This window comes from Protobothrops mucrosquamatus, unplaced genomic scaffold (genome assembly GCF_001527695.2).
Source record: "Protobothrops mucrosquamatus isolate PMUCROS unplaced genomic scaffold, P.Mucros_1.0 scaffold724, whole genome shotgun sequence".
In the NCBI taxonomy this organism is placed as follows: Eukaryota; Metazoa; Chordata; class Lepidosauria; order Squamata; family Viperidae; genus Protobothrops; species Protobothrops mucrosquamatus.
The window spans coordinates 333,850-352,208 of NW_015387002.1; the positions used below are offsets into that span (position 1 = coordinate 333,850).

The following is an 18,359-nucleotide window of genomic DNA, read 5'->3' on the forward strand; positions in this document are numbered from 1 at the left end:
CAGTTACTACTATTGAGCAAGGTACCCCTTATACTATACCTGTACATTTGGTTTTTCTTGCCTAAATGTATAGAACCTTACTTTTTTCACCATTGAATTTCATTTTGTTAGATAGCGCCCAGTGTTCAAGTCTAAGACTTTACTAGTTATCTAAGATAATGTAGGTATTCTGAAGTTTAAATTCAGTCTTTAAGAATTTCTGTTTAGAAGGGTTGTATGGTTGTTTTAATTGGTTTTAATAAAAATCGTAGGTCCTCCTAGCTTATAAGATACTAAATAAATTAATCTCCCTTAGTCTAGATCAGTGTTTCTTAAACCTTTTGTTCTCAGGACTTCCCACTTCTAAAAATTATGGAGGACCCAAAGGAGCTTTTGTTTGTATGGGTTATATTTATTGATACTTATTATATTGAACATTAAAAATGACACATTCATACAATATTTATTTATTGAATCAAGTAAAGATAAAAATATTAAATTATTAGATATTAACTTACATTTTTTTAACAAAATAAAATAATGAGAAGAGTAACATTTAATTTTTTTGGAAATATCTTCAATATCTGGCAAATAATTTGGAATTGTAGACCCCTAAGAGGTCTTGGGGTAGTCACAAGGGGCCCTCAGACTAGACTTTAAGAAACACTGGTTTGGACGGCTGATATTAGAACCAGAAAACAAGCATAAATCCAGCTACATTTTGCAATAGAAGAAACACTAATGTCAGTTACCTAACTATATACAGTGCTTTTTTTCTAAAAAAAAAAAAAAGGCGCCGGAACTCATACAACCCGCTTTGCCTACCTATAAGGTTCCATCCAAAAAAGGTGCTGGAACTCCATTCTGGGCGTTCTATGAGAAAAAAAGCCCTGACTATATATATTTCAAATTTAACCTGGAAAATGAGATGCAGTATAACTAAGCCTTATTTATATATATAACAACTTTGTTTCACTATCAGAATACCGCCCTCAAAAAACCTGATCCAGTAAAATAAATAAACTATTTTTTAGAAGTAAAGTTATAACTATAATAGGTTGACAGATTTATTAAAATTCCTGAAGCATGTCATTAGTCTAATTTCTACACTGTACAACACATCAAAATATATTTTATATAACCCAGTATGATGGAAAATATTTTGATGAGAAAGTGGCAAGGTTGCTACAATGCAAGAACAACTGAAAAAAAGATTCTTATAAAAATACTTTCTTACTTAAAATATAGCTTATTTCCTCAAAAATAATTATACTAAGTGTATCTCTTTTATCAGGGAACCAGACTCTTAAGAAAATATACTGAGCAAATGTAGACCACTTTTAACTTTCATTAATTCTAGTGTTGAAATTTAAGGATATGCTTTTCTTTTATGGACTACAAGGGCCACTTAAAGTATTTAGCTTTGGCTGAATTACCCATTGTGACCTAAAAAGTTTGATTCAGTTTTTAAAGAAATTATAAAAAACTACTTTTAAATGAAAAAAGTGACTTCTAAGATCAAGGATTATGGATAACTCAACAGGTCATGCTTACTTTTATTATTAAAATTAGTCTATCGAAGTAGCATAACTTTCTCCTGTTCAGCAATGTACAGCTTTTGCTTTGGGAAATGTACGCCATCAAGAAAGACAACTTGTCTTTTTTATACGAATATAGTGAATTACAAAAGAAAGCGTTAATTTTACAATTGGTCCCCAACTAGATATAAGTCATGTCATACAAGTCATACAAGATGCACAATCATGGACTATTTTCAAGGTAGAAAAACAGCTATAGCCATTGTTTGTTGTCACTGTAATGCAGTCTATAAATCCACGACAAGTAATTGGAAACTGCAATTGGTACAAAATGTGACAGCCTGAACAGTGATAGGTATACCCTAATATACCTGGGTGATCCTATTGCTTCAGGATCTACATTGGTTGCCAGTGGACTTCTGGGAGTGTTTTATGGTGCTGGTATTGGCTTTAAAGCCCGACATGAATTCAGACCTGGCTATCTGTGGGACTGCAATTTCTGCACTGATCTGCTCATCCCATCAGATCCAATCATCTACATTAAAATATCTGGGTCCCATCATCTACATTAATATATTCTATGATGTAATCCAAGAAATGAATATTTTTTATTGCTGTTGCCATACTTTGGGATTTTCTCTCTACAGAGATCCATTTGGTATGTTGGGATGAAACTAGTGAGTGCATAATTTTGTCTACTACTAATAGTTTTGATAGTTATTGATATATTACGCTCAGGTTCTATTATTATTTTTGAGGGAGTTCTTTTTTATGAATTGATTTTTATTGTCAGATGCTCAGAGCTTTTGGAAATGGCATACAAAAATAATAAATAAAATGGTGTGTGTGATTCTTGGCACTAGCCTTAGTTGATTTGCAGCTCCAAACTAGCCTAAACTTCTTATTTCTCCAAATCAAACATATTGTGTTTCCATGATAGGATGAGCTACAAATTTCCTTAGCCACATTTCAATCTTGTGTGTTGTGTGAACCTTGCCTGCATGACAGTTTATAGCTCAGTGTGACAGGGATACCCAGAAAATTGGATTAGCAGAATAAACCATGCCTCTGTTAACAATGGGGTAAGCTTGTGGTATAAATCCAAATGGGAAGAATTTAAAATATGAACTGCATTTTGACATTTCACTTTTAATCTTCTGCTTCAAAGCAAACCCAAATGCATCAATTCTCTACAGGAGAAGTTAACCACAGGTGCTTCCTTTCTTCCGTAGAATCACCAATACCTAATACAAAATGATCAACTTTTTCTATCAGGACCAGTGTACAGCATGATTAAAGCAGGAGCTCCATCTAAACCAGACATGTCAAACTTGCGACTTCACATGATGTCACGCGACATATCGGAACTTTTTCCCCATTGCCGGCAATGGGGTGGGCGTGGTTTCCTTGTGACGTGTCTGGCCCGCGGGCCAGCAGTTTGACACTCCTGATCTAAATTGATCTGAGAATAATCAGTCACTTTGAGTCCACTGGAGCTTACTTTCCAATAATTATATGAACAGAGTAAGTCTCAAGAGGGTTTTTATTTTTTATTTTTAAATATCAGGTATCCTTTAAAATGTTAGGCTATTGGTAGGACTTCAGGATCAGTAAGTTAGAAATCTGACCTTATGGAATAACTTCTTCCCCCTCACTTCCAAGAAAGTAGAGGACCTAGGTGATTTAACTCTTATTTAAGGGAGAACAGAAGAAGAGTAGTTCTGTGAAAGTCTGGTTCATTTCCAGTGGGAGATCAAACACCTGCTACGACTATATTGAATTTTATGTGGTTCAAAAGACTCCAGTATGATCAAAATATGTCTATTTAGAACTTACTTCCATGTAACCACATTGTTTGATGCTTTCCAGAGGGATGATATAGGCCCTAGGCTTCCTAGGCCCTTTCCCTATTATCAGCTGTTGTTTTCTTCCTCCATCCTTGAATCAACAACAGAATTTAAAGGAGCAAGAAAGAAAAAGAATGGCAGGACCTTGCAGGCACAAACCATGTACTTCCCCTGTATTGACAAATGGAAGGATTTATCTTGCCCAAAGGATGGCAAATACTCTGAACAGAAATAAGAGACCGGAAGGTGAACAGTAGATGACTAGAGAAGATGAGGCTGCATTAATTAAACAAGAGTTCATCACCTTTTGAATTAGAATTTTCGACAAGCATCCAAAGCTGTATTCATAACATGTTTACAATATGTTTCCATAATATTGTTTCAGTTAATGAGGCTGTAATCAAATCAATTTCAGTCCTATTATTCTCACACATTATTGTCAAGTCAACTCATTGTTCTTGCTACTACTTTGGTGCCCCCTGCTGATTACTTTGTAATAGAGACCCAGGGTAGAACAAACTGGAGCAGCTGTCCCATATGGGTGGTTGAGTATTTTTTTCTTTTATTTGAAAGCGCTAGGAACTTAACACAGCTGTGTACAGTGGAGATGACAATGAATTTATTGACCGGGCCCTGACTTTGATTGCACTAATCCCTCAAGTATCTCAATGGCAGAATGACCAATATTTTTGTCTGAGTGGGGAAGAAGAATCAACTGACTTTTGCCTTATTACATTTAAAACAACTGCCTACAAGCACTACCCATATGTTTCCATATTCGTTAGATGAGCGGCATAGTACTTTGCTTTCAAATACCTTGTACTATCCATCACTGTTGAGATGTTTGTCTCTTTTACAAACTGAGTAAGGTATTTTTTGGATTGTTGTGATTTTTGAAGAAGATAAAAAAAATTCAGGGTTTTACTGAAGAGGTAAGCAGCTCAATTCTCTATATAATTCTCCAAAACCAGGATAATATGCTCCAGGTAAAGATTTACCACGCCCCCCCTTTTTTTTTGCAACCACTCAGTTACATATTTTGTTTGACGGTTTAAAACATGAACTGTCTGTCTATCATCCTACCTATTGAAGGAAACTTCACTTGAAGTTTCATTAGTGTCATTGCTTCCAAATAAAGTGAGGGGTTTTCTTTACCACCCTTCTTCTGGGTAGTTGAGAGCTTTTCCAAGAGGAAGGGCACATACAATTGTCTTTTTCTTTTCCCCTTAGTGTTTTGTTGTTAAACCAATCCATCTGCCACCTGTCACTTACTGATAAGAAGTGCCCAGTTTAAAATCCCCAGTTGTAAATAGATGTGGGCTGACATAATTAATGTCTACCCTACAACCCAATTTGAATTACAAAGTCAAGGCAATTTGAAAATCGGCCTCAGTGTGATTAACATTAGTATACACAGGCAGTCTATAAATTCCACAGCCCCAGGAATTATTTAAATTATCTGAAAATGAACGAAAATTAGGGCAAGATGTCTTTCAGGAAACATAGAAGGCAGAAATGGGGAGTCTGAGATAAACTAAATAGTCTCTTGAGATAAACATTCTTGGGCCCAGTAATACCAATGGGTCTAGGTTATTGTGGGTCTCTAATGTCTAATAGAGTTACCAGGCTGTGGTTATCTGCCATGCCACCATCACAACTGTACCAGAGTAAATCCTCTTATCTGATGAAGCCTTTTCTGACAAACATCCCTCTTGCAAACAGGATTGTTTCACGTTGGATACATTCTCTCAGCATGGAGATGTCTTGCTCTACAGTCTCTAGAGTCCACTGTGAAAGTGGGAACTAAACACCATCTTGCAAGGCTACTGCTTTCATATGGACCTACTGCTTTCATATGGAAATGTGGTAATAATAGAAATATCTTGACTGTAGATGACAATACTTGCTGTAATTAGGGTTATTCTGTTCCAATCTGTCTTTCTTTTTTCTTGTTTTTCTTATTAGGTTTATTATTTTAACTTTCTAGTTGCTGTTTGGAACTAAATAAAGACAAGATTTTGATACACAGGAGAGGTGACTACATAAAATTACAAAATTAAGGCTGAAATCACTGAGATGCTTTGTAGTAATGATAACTGATATTACAATAATAATTGTAATAATGAAAGTTTAACTCAGAAAACTTGCCCAAAACTTAAAATTAGTTTTTCATCAACTAACAAATTATACATATGAATTAATGATAGTCTATTAACCACAATAATGATTTGAATTTGAAGCATGATAAATTTAAATGCATCTAAATTCCTAAACTAGACCTTTTTTCAAACAAAACCAAGCAAATTAAATAATACTAGAAATGCAAGTTATTAGATAAACAAGATCAACTGAGAAATGGAGATTTCTCTAATTCTGATGTATAATTTTGTACATTGTATTTTTTTTCTTTTTGTTGAAAAGGATAAAAGGAACATTTAAAAAAGAAAAGTTCAAGTATTTATGATTATGAACACGATATAAAGTTGATGGGGTTAAATAGAAATTAAACTTTTTTTATTGAAATGAAAGACCTCTCCGAACACTTATATATTTGTAGAAACTGATCGGGAAAGATAGATCTAATTAACGTAAAAATTAAAAATAAAATAAAAAAACGTTTTAACTTTAACCGAAAATCTAAGAGAATAAATGAACACAATTCTAGTCATCGAATTGCAGAACCACTAAACAGGATTAGACAGTATGCCATGAATCAAGAAGAAAAAGGGTATATTAGTAATAAATTCTAGCCCAAAGGAAAAATGAATTGATGATTCACTCTGAATGGCTAGATTTAACAAAGCAAATAAACAAATTCCCCTTCCTATAAAAAATAAAATACAGCAAGTGCCAATAAAATCTTGGACTTCTTTTTGTCTAATTCTCTTTTTCTTGTTGAATTACTTTTTAAGTAAAAGAACTTTACTTTCTCTATTTTTAACCATGCACAAATGTATTTCTGCCTTTTTACTTAAAGTTATGTATGCTAATTAATGATGAAGTACTAATGGATTCCAGAAATCTGGCATGGAAGTCTGTCTCCTTGCCCACACTAACAAAGGTATTCACAATCTGTCATTAAAAAAAAATTAAAAAAAAAATCCCCCTTTTTTTCTTCTGTCTTATGGAGTAACTTCTGAATGAATTCTTATGAAATGAAGCCCTGAAATAGGTGTTTTGAGAACTGCCCTTCATTTATTAGTAATTTTGTATTTATTTACATTGATTTTGTACTGGCCATCCTAGAGATTATGTATAAATAATGAAATACTGCTTACATTTAAATGTTTGACAGGAGTTCCAACATTTATAAAGAAAATATAAATGCCAAACTGACAATGAGAGAATATGCAATCTATGCAATCAAATTTTTTTACTATATTGCATAGAACAGACCCAGAGCATACCGAATGTCAGCAAGTGGCAATTCAATACAATTCCCAGAGTGAATGCTACTGCCTGCAAGTCCAACAACAATAAAAGAATGATGTGAGACAGACCTGGCATGGATTGGATACATTTCTATTTAATGGAAGATGTCTTGAAATAATGCTTAAAGTGAGCAAACAGCTGAGTTTGCAAAGCTCAGCATGCCAAAGCAGTTCCCTGCAAAAACAAAGGTGAAAACCATTCTTTTTTTCATGGATGCTTTCCAAAGACTTCTATATGGCAGATTCAGTGGTATGAAATGCCGGTCATCTGTAGGTTCTGATCCATGCTATCTGACATACCAGATGAACACCTGGAATTGCTGGAGGGTATTGGACAAATGTCAATCTCTGGAACAGCCTAGCCATCAGGGAAATATGATGAGGGGCTAGATCCAAGACTTCCCTCCAATCCTAACGTACATTGTGCAGAAGGTTAAGGAATGCAAAAGCATTTTGCATGGTTTCTCGTCTGTCAGGGTTGTCCTGCCTTTTGTTGTCTACATCAGAAGCAGATACTATTGAATAGCTATCATCACCAGAAATTCTCTGTTGGAAACAACCACTTTGGCTACTGTAACGCTATGCGTATGTGTGCTACCCTGCTTACTCACATACACACCTGTAACTGTGCTTTAGTGAGTTTATTAATATTCCCCAGCAATTCCCTTTACTAAAACTGAGAAATGTCCCAATTCAGTCCAGCCATGAGCAGACCATGCTTAGTCAACTGAGCAATGGCTAAATAGTCCACAAAGCATTGAAATTTTATCAAACAAAATAACTTCACCAGGCAAACTTAAATCCACTCACAAGAGGCAAGAAAAGTCTAGAGTTTTCAAGGCATGATTCCATTCCAAACATGGAGTCAATCCAGAGTGAGGCAGGAATCATGACAATCAGAAAACACACAGCTAGGAAACAAACACGTTGTTCCTAGTAATGCCGCCATCTCTCTGCTGTGATAAATAGCCAGCTTCCAGTGTAGCCCATCAAGATGGGCAGGGCTTTCTCCTCTTGAGTAGTTTGGCTAACCTTCTCTGCTCCTGCCTTTTCTCTGTTCTACGTGCTCTCGGATCAGGTGCAGAAGGCAGTTCCTCCTCTTGTTTCTGGCTGTCTGCCACTGCAAACTTTCCCCAGCTGGAGCCTAAGTCNAAAACAATCAATACAATATACAAAATTTAAAATGTAGTTAAAAAGAAATATTAATATGGGCCTTTTCTTCCTTTTTTAAAAGTTATTTAAAAACCAAATTTAAAATACCCCTTAGGCCAGTCCCGCCAGCTGAAATAGCCATGTCTTGAGGGCGCGGCGGAAGGAGGGGAGATCCGGAATCACCCAGATCTCTGGGGGTGACGTATCAACGATACGTCTAATGACGTATCAACGAAATCGTCCAAGGTATCAAGGGAATTGTCCAACCTGTTGCCTCTGAAGCTGCCCCTTGGAACTCATAACAATTCACAACCTACATTTGGACTCCAGGGCATCTGGACGATGACCTGACTATAATTTTGCTCTTACCACCTGGATTCTGGCTATTTTGAATCCTTTTTTGCAAGTAAGCCCTCTAGGGACTGGGATTTTGTTGCTCTGTGGGTGTACTTGAACACTCTCCCTGTTTGCCGTTGCTTGAAATTGTCTTTCAAGTAAACTCCTTGGTGCGCATGCATTATGAGACTGGCTTGGAACAAGACAAGAAAGATTAATAAAAGGCAGTGGTTTCACATGATATCGAAGACAGAGATGGGTTACCCTTGAAGCCACCTTCGGCCTCAGATTTTAAAATCAGGAAAACAATTGTAAGGTCTAAAATTGGCTAAATATATATATATTTAAGCGAATTCTTCAATTTTTTCTACAATTCAAGAGAAAAAAAATGGCCCCGTGCGCTTTGTACCATCAGGCCATTACGTCCCTCAAAAAAAAAAAAAAAAAAAAGTTAAGCATAGCCCCTGGCTATTAAAAGATTGCTTATATCTTAGGAATGAATAGACAGCAAGATTTCAAGGTATGTGAAAATGCTGGTGGCAAAGGCTAAGCAAGAAGAGATCAGGCACAGGTAATTGCACAGAACAGATACACATTAATAGCTTGCTTGGTTTTTGACATATCCAAACACAGCATTATTGAAAGTCACAGGCTAAACGTAACTTCTGGTATAAGGAAATCATTCTAACCTTCTGGTAATCATTGTTTCTAAACCACATAACCCCCAGTTCCTGGTTTCTTCTAGAGATTAATTCGAAAGCTGTTCTGCCATCTCATCTCTCTGCTCAGGAATAGCAGTCCGCTTCCATTTTGGTTCAAGTGTAGATGTACAAATATTGTTGTACGAATTATCTGGCAGCATCTATTTCACTTCTCTTCTTGGTACCTTTGTCAAATCCATGAGGTAAAACCTCTCAATCCTAACTTGCCAAGAGGATTTTTGTTAAACAAATAGCATTTAAAGAAAGCTATCTTGCAGGCTATACCTGTCAATTTCTTACAGTACCTAGCAGTGACAGATGAATTTTACATGACCACATAAACATTGTAAATCTCTTCAAATCATCAATACCATTCTTCTCTAGCACCGTACTATCTCCAAGGTTTTTAAAATAAACCATGAACTCCATGAACTTTGAACCAGAAGTCAAGCTAACCATGTGGTTTATATGCACGTTACCCATTTTTCTGTGGTTTTATTGCATTTCCCACTATTACAAAGTCCATGATCTCCAGGCCTGGAGTCTTCCCAGGATATAACGGCCTATTATTAAAGTAATTTTTTAAAGTGTTTTACTCTCCCTTGGAGTGATCTCATCCTTATTAAAGACTCTTTTCCACCATCAGATTGGGATGCCAATCTTATGCCTCTGAGTATATTCTCCAAGAACCATAAGTTTGGGGGTATCTGAAACAAAGATAATCTTGATTTTTATTCATATATCAGTATATAGCAGGGACTGCTATGGAATTCAATATGTAAGATGTAAATTCTAGAAAATATAAATGCTATTCCAGCAAGTGTTGATTAAAAAGAGAATGTCTTATTTGCAATAGAGACTTATGCGAAACAAAGCACTTATTTCCATAGTATAGTTGCCTTTTGCTAGTCCCAAAGGAAAAATGAATTTTTAAAATTCCCATTCCTCTCCATGATCTGATGGATTTTCACTTTATACTCACCTGCATCCAGACTACCAGTTGCTGCTATCCAACCCACGACTGGCGGAACGGCACCAACCACAGCTCCTACCCATGTATTCACAATGCTAATTCTTTTTAGAGGCGTATAGCAGCAGGAATACAGGAAAATGTTGAAGGCTCCTAAGGCACCAATAAGAGGATTTACTCCGAGGATCAGCAAGGTTATTGCTGGAACTGCACAGCAGATTCCGAAGGAGACAGCAAGTAGAGGACTGTTTAAAAACAAGAACAAAGAATTTGGAAGATATCAGTAAAGGATCTAAGACCAACATCTATTAGCGTTTTTTCTTGTCCTAAACTTTTCATATTTTTAAAGTTCAATGATGACAATGAGCATCTATAGAAGGGTATATCTTTGGTGGTATACTAAGTAAGCAGCAAAAGTGACAGGCAGGTGAAAAAGAAAGGGAAAACACATTGCACCCTTACTGTACTTTGCTTCCTTGTTTTTTACATATCACGATGAAAATATGGGAAATATGGTGAATCTCTGGAGGCAGATTAAGTAGGTAGATGGAAATATGTGTGATTTGCATTAAATATACCATGCATTAAGCATCCATCCTGAAATTCTAATGTTGCTTGTACATAGTTATAGACATATTTTCTGTACTAAATTTTAATTAACCATGCACTGCTTTATAGAAAGCTGTACTCAAAATGTACTGCCCTGGAAAAAAAATAATTTATCAAAACTCTATAAACCTAAACTATGGATTTCATTAGTGTTCCAGCCATAACTGTGTCAACTCTCAAAAGCACAGAAGAAATTATTTTTAATAACACATCTAAACATTTGGTGTGGATTTTTATAGTTTCATACAGACCATTTATAGTGTTTATTTAGAATCGCAAAATAACCCCAGGACCAGCTCGGCATAAATCTTGTTAGAATGCTAAGAAGGAAGAGATATCTGCCTTTAATTTAACTTTTAATTAAATGGACCAGGCCAACAATTTGATAAACTGAAACATAATTTGACCCATTTTACAAGCCCAACTGTGGATTTTGGTAATTTAATTTAGCGGATTGCAATGTTTATTACATTTTTTTCACAAGCTTTGGAGCCAAGAAAATTATACACAGCTTTCAATGAAAACATGTGAAACACTAAAAACAGGGACCTAATTTGATACAACAGTGTAAACTATGACAAAATATTGTTATATGACAAGCTCTATTGTGTGAACCCATCACTTGCAAATGGAGGCAAGCCTACTGATTGATTAATTCTGCCTCAACAGGATGTCTGAACTGACCCCAATTCAAGCCATTTGCAAATGTTAAAGATCGTATTTTTGCTGAATGGGCTGAAGAGAAGGAAGGACTCTAACAAGAAAGAAGAAGCAGTCTGCACTTTTGTTTATTGCTCTGGATTTTACAGATATTTTGCTGCACAAAAGCAATAATTAAACATTTTTTCTTCTTACAGTAGAAACAGAAAACAGTAAATAGGATCATAGCCCTGTTGGAATTCTGTCTCCCTTGATTATAGGTCCTGTACAGCCAGACATTAAGGTTGGGGAGGAAGAATGCTGTGATCCTTGAGTGACTGGTACCATTGTCCCAGAGGTGAATGACTGTGGGTGTCTGTGGCTGAAACTGGGCTTAAGGTTCATTACCAGTCATGAAGCGTTAAATACAAGAGTTAAAATTGATTGTTTCTTTTAATAGTTAAATTGTCTCAATTTATTCTCTCCTGAAATCATAGAATTGTGTTTTTTTTAAAAAAATCTTTATTTCCAAATATTTGCTTTGCAACCTCTGCATGAGAGAAACAAATGTAATGCTTTGATTTATATTCCTGCTTATAATTCAGTACAGCAAATGCAAGTTATGTAATGCAGCCCTGAAAATAATCTTTTCAGTTAATATTAACAGTACACATGAACATATACAAATACTAATCAAGGTATCATTAAGATTTACTGATATTATGCAAAGTGAGTTTCCACAAATGAAGCCAGCAGCTATCATAAATCTCTCTTTAATGTCAGTAAAGTGAGAGTCTTCAGGCTGAGTGAGAGAAACTGATTTTGCCTCTTTGTTTAGTTCTCTGCCATTAACAGAATAATAGCGGGTCTTTTTCACTCTGGACTTTATAATTAATTCAACCTATAAAAATATATTTTTTCAAGAGTTTATAAAATGAAGTACGAGATTAAAGATCAACACACACCCTAACCAAATTCTTTATGTGAGCCTAAAAGACTTTAAATGAGACCAGCTACACTGATCTACAATCATGTGTAGATTTCTTATGTGTGCTTTACAATTCTTATTTAATGTAATTAAATAAATCACATTGCTGTAAATCAAAGGTAGGCAATGGGTGATTCTTCAAATGGGCTGCAGCTTCCATCTCCCATCCCATTGGCCTTTCTAGTTAGGAGTTCATAAGAAGAGTCTGAGCATCTGGACAGTTAAACAGTACCCAACATTGCATTCAAGGTTTGCCCAAATACTTTTCAATATATGGATGCTATTATGTGTCTAGATTCTGAAAACACCAATGTAGTAATAATAATACAGATCATTCCAGGAATAGTTTTTTTAAAAGAAGAAGAAAAAAACTGTTTTTGTAGCTTCACAAGAAAGTTACCAGATCCTCAGGCACTAGACCATTTTTTTGCAATTTAATTGTTACCAGGTGCACTTCACCTTTAAGCAGATCCTTCTGTTTCCAAACATTGAGCTGGGAGGTTTGGATGATTGTCAAAATCAAAGACAAGAGAATACTGTAGTGGTCAAATTTTGATTGTTGGGAGAACTGTACCAAAATCCAAGTTTTTCCCCTTGGCATTTTATCATTTAGCTGTAGTATGACTGGAGTTGATGTAAAACGTTGAGAGTCAAATCCCTATTAAAACATCAAGATCAATGACAGTTTAGGACAAGGGTGTCAAACTGCTGGCCTATAGGCTGCTTGCGTCATGCCGAAACCGCGCCCATCCCGGCTCTGGCAATAAGGAAAAAGTCACGTAACATTGCGAGTTTGACATCCCTGGTTTAGGACAATTTCCCCTAGTTTAACATACTCCATAAAAATCTGAGAGGACAAAATGGGGTGGTTCCATGTTTGCTGCCTGAATGATATCAGTGAAAAGTAACAGATTAAAAAAAATGCAAATTAACTATGGGAATTGTTTTGATTTTAAATAAAAGCTAAGAGACTAATAATTATAGCATTTGGTCAAAATCACAAGAGAACTAATTCCATGGAAGAAACTGAGTAGAAAAGATGAAAAAAACACCTCAAAATTAGGATTACTCAAAAGAGGTACATCACATTGAGCAGGAAAATTCATGAAGCACCTTCCTTTAAATAATTAAAGAACCCACATCTTTTTTCAGGTTTATATGGAGTCATAAGCCAGTCCTGGCTGTCTCAAGTTAGTTTTGCATGCATAACCACTTGGAAAAATGTTGTGACAGCTTTAATGATTTGAAGGGCTTACACAGCTTAATAAATACCTGGTGTTATCAAAATTGTGTATAAAAAAAGGACCACTGAAACTAAGAGCTTCTATGAGTGTGCATGTAAAATATTTTAATTTGACATCCTCTCCTGAAATGAAAGCATCAAGATTTTGCCTTGGACAGCGAGATGGGCGGCATATAAATTTAATAAATAAAAAGAACCTGGCTACTAGTTCAACGATTACTTTATCTTTCACTTTTGATGATAATTAATTAATAAGCTATGACAAATGACTTGTTTCCATCAATGGAAACTTAATAAGGTCTTAGAAGCATGCTTGTCTAATAGTTTTTGAGAAATCAAGTAGCAAGTTAAGATTTCATTCAATTGAACAGTAGCTTTCTTTAAGTACCTTACAGTGCAATTAATATGCTATAATCTATTTATCTCTAAATCAAAACCCACACCTTCAATAGTGTTGAAGGTTTCAAAGGGCATTAATGATACGGTATAATATACATACTGTTGCTATTTTGATTCTCTCTCAGAGTAAAAATACAGTATCATGCCACCTGATGCACATTAAATCCAAAAGACAATGTTAACCAGAATCTTTGTCTTCTGAATAGGCAAAATTTTTCAAAAATCTGATATGTTTTATTTATAATTATATGCACTAAACTCTCCCTGAACATGTTTATAGCAGAGAAATGTAAATGGCCCAAAAGAACCGTTTTTCTGGTTCCATGAGGTTACAGAAGTCATCTGCTTTAATGGGCTAAACAGCTTTGGATCACTGGTCAAAATAAATAATTTTCCACATTTTACAAATTCATCTCAGTGAAGGGCTGATTATTCTGTGTATAAAAAACACTGTCACAGGATTACACTATGACTGAAACATTCTTAAATAAACACAGGTAATAGTCTGTGATGGTGCTGGTTAAAATTTAACCTCCCATAAAAGCTACTATATACAAATGTGTTTGATACAGCAATAGGTGACTCACTCACAAGTGGAGCTTAATAATAGAAGCTATTTATATTGGCAGTATATAAACCTTAAAACATTTTCTACGTGAAGTAAATACCTGCATTTTGTATAAGATGGAATATTTTCTCTCACAAAACACTGACTATCCAACACTTAATTCTAGAAAGAAAAAAATCAACTCAGGTTCAAAGTCTACAGCAGAGAGAGAGAGAAAAAGAACAAGTTTACTCTGGCAAATTCAATGCAGTCACTGTTAAAAGTATTTGTGTGACAGTGACAGACCCCGCAGGGTACAATATGTTCCATTTCCCTAAGTGTAACATCTGTTCAGTTGACAAGTCTCAAGCAGATTTTTCTGTTTGCAGGCATAGCCTGGAACCTGATAATCCAGCTGGTGTATTCTGCTTCTAAATCACCAATTGTAACAAAATAGTAATCAAGAATTATGACAAATCTTTGATGAAGGATGAACGGGTTATATTCTGTACACTTAAGATAAGGAAGAGGCAGTCAAAGCTAGCTTGCATCAATAAAATATGTAAATCTCAAGCAAACATATACAGCTTTTTCTGACATTCCTCTGAACCATCTCCACTTATTCCCACAGTGCCAAAAGGCAAACAACTAGGTCTTGCTGAAAACAGAAGTGGATAATTATTTTATAGAACAGGTTATTTTAATTTACTTTCATAATGTTTCAATGAACATCAATGAACCTTCATGGTACTACTAGTTACTCAAAGCACAGCATGTCATATCCTACATTCTTCTAAACTCTATTTGAAAAAAGGTACCAAGGCATAGCAGAGACATGGTTTTTGATTATACAGTGGTTAACAATGAAAATACTCCAGAAATTAAATTATGAACATTAATCTTGTTTATTCTAAAGACAGCAGTTCTTTAAGATCATAAACACAGACTTGGAAGACATAACTCCTTTGATCTTTTGTTTCTTCTCTCACAATGTTACACTATTTCCAGATGGATTCTTTTGAAAGAGTCAATATGCAAGACATCAAAAACAAACAAGCAAACAACCTAAAAAATAGAGAAGAGAAGAATAGAACAGGATTTTTCAAACCTTTCTTTCCACAATACACAGTCTCGCCTTGACAGCATCTATAGTAATTGAAACCCAAACTTAATATATTTTTAGTCTCACCCTTTTATTTATTTAAATAGAATTACCAATCCTTGTGGCTAAGAAAAGCTACTCAATGGCCTAAAGCAATTATAAATGACTACTAAAGTAGATAACATCAAATCAAAAGTCCTTGCCCTGACTCAGGTTTTATTTCATTTGCATAAAAAAAATGCCTGGCTAACTACTATAAGAAATGATGCTGTTCTTGTATTTCATTTTGTAAGTATTAAATTATGCCCCTACCCCTTTCTTTTTTTTGCTATATCTCTGCCAGGTTTTCTCATTTATTCCTGGCCTCTTTTTCCGGCCCTATCCACTTTTTGAGAGCAATCTTGGCCTGCCAAAATGTGGAAACCTGAATACCACATTTGGTGCATTAAAAAGCTGACTGGCCCTGCTCTGTAACAACAGAACAAACCAGATATTAGCTGGGCAACCACAGTAATTGTGAGATCTGCAATGGTCAATTGTATGAAGTGTACCTTTAATTAACATCTTGGGGTCCTTGTGTTTGTGACTTGGTATGCTGATACCTTGTGTTCACCCACAAGAACAAGCTACTGACTGGTGAATGATAATGAAGAAAGCATTTGTAACAAATTAAGAAGTCACCACAAACATGAGAATCCTGGCACTTCCTCAGTGCTGAAAGCACATGCTAACTTGATCCGCATACCATTTCAGGCAGTTATATTTATATGTAATATAATGCAAACCACATTTACCAGCATTTTCAGGTTTGAAAAATACCGCAGCAGTAATGATAAAAGTGAAACTAATATGGAAGAAATACCCTTCCCCTCCATACTAATACTTATTTCATGGAAGATTATTTTTATTTACAATGAAAGAAAACAAAGAGAAAAAAAAAACCCCAAGCCCATAAATTTAACTCATGCACTGTCAAAATTGCAGGAGATTTATCTGGCAACTGCATAAAATACTGCCATTCACATATCAATCTTAAGCTTTAAATTATTATTAAAAAGTGTCCATTATGCTTCTCGTTTAATGAAACTTAAAGGTGGCATTTAATACAACTTAAAGGTGGCACGTCCAGAATGTTCAACACAAATGAGGCAAATACGTTTTAACATTCAATTAGTGGATTTAATCAGAAATTTTGTTCATGACTAATGAGATATATCTTCCAATTAAAAGGAAAACATAGTCCAAGCCTGAGCATTACTAATTTATTGCTAGAGCCACCTCTTCTTCGATGGTGGGCACATATAGGAAGTAACAATGACATCCTTTAAGAGAAGGAACACTGTTATTGCACTTTCTCTGGGTTTTTTATGTTTATGAATGAGCAGGAAAACTGACACCAGATCTGCTCTTTGCAAAGACACAAAATTACATTAACCTGAAGTGTAATGAAGTAAAAGGGCACTCATTTAAGCAAACAAAATAGGCATTACTGAAAGGGGGAGGGGGAGAATACTAATATGCACATTCACTAATTCCTCCAGTCACTCATGCAAAAAGGTTCATGACTCATGAAAAGGACTGGAGACTGTTTGGTTTTAAAATTGAAATGCAAAACTAAATTACAGTTTTAATTGAGAACTCAAGTCTCCTTCAATCAATCCAGAGGCTTTGGGTTCCTCTCCACCACACATGCCTACAGCATGAGAAATGGTGCTGTCTTAGGTGAGGGTGGAAAAGAATGAGGAGATCTCAAAGTCCTCTCCTAGGATTTTTGAAAATCTTTATTTACTTACCTATGCAAATAAATATATAGTATGCTGACTTTGCTTTCTGGACATGTAGATTTTATCAGTCTTCACAACACGGGACTTAATATAAATCAGGAAAGTAAAGATAATGCAAAAAGTCCTTTATGCATGTTTGAAAGAAGAAAATTATGCAGCTTAGCTGGATATTTCACCTCAGAGAATAGAAACTGAGTAAAGCAAATAATGAATTCCTGATTTGTTTTTGCCACAATCTACCCATTTTTGATTGTTCTGTATACACTGGCATAAGGATGCAAAAATACCCAACTTGGCTGAAAGGTTTAAATCTATGAAATAAGAGAGGTCACTTTTAACATCCTAGGCTGTTGCACTTTTATTTCAGTGAAAGAGAAATCTCCAAGACTGAGCAATACATTATTATTAGTTTTATTTTTCACTTTCATCTAATATGAAGAAAACAATTACCAATAGAAGAGATAATGTATAATGATACCGTATGTAAACAGGAAGCAAGCCACACTCTCTTGCACTGATGATGCTACCTAGTTGGGTAATAAAATGTCTGCAAGCAAGCCAGTAATCTCAGAAAATACCAAGGGCTCCATAGAAAACAATATTCAAAGTTACTGAATACAGCCATTGTCATTGTAACGTTTCCTTTCCTGTTAGCAAATATTTTGTACTGACTTCAGGACAAAAAACTTTCTAGAAATCTTCAAAATTAACATGAAATTTTTTTTTTAGAAATTATTCTGTTTTGGAGAGAATTTAGTTCTGAAATTCCAGGATTTATTGCTCACAGTTGTGTACTGGACAGTTCCAATAAGCTCCTGGCTCAAGTTCTAGTTGGCTGGGAATGATCTGTTTTGTTTTTTTAAATGATAGATTAATAAATATAATATATTTTTAAAATATATTTCTGTAATTGTTATGAGTGCTGAGTGTCTCCTTTATAGAGATAGCACACAAATCCAATAATGAAAGTATATCAACTAATTTTAAAAGTTAATCGGGGCTAAAAATAGGAGAGAAAATTTTCTCATCAAATATGCCTACTTTACAACACTTCATCAATAAGCAAAAAGACTGGGACTATACACACATTATTC

The 18,359-nt window shown here is 35.1% G+C and overlaps 1 protein-coding gene across 1 annotated transcript in view; it reads right to left on the minus strand.

Annotated features, from left to right (window-relative positions):
- The window catches only part of LOC107289572 (protoheme IX farnesyltransferase, mitochondrial), a 44,972-nt gene that overhangs the window by 6,384 nt on the left and 20,229 nt on the right, over window positions 1–18,359 (minus strand). The window contains exon 2 of the mRNA XM_015818354.1: window positions 9,967–10,199. Coding sequence (XP_015673840.1) covers window positions 9,967–10,199 — 233 coding nt within the window. The remainder of the gene's footprint in view (window positions 1–9,966; window positions 10,200–18,359) is intronic.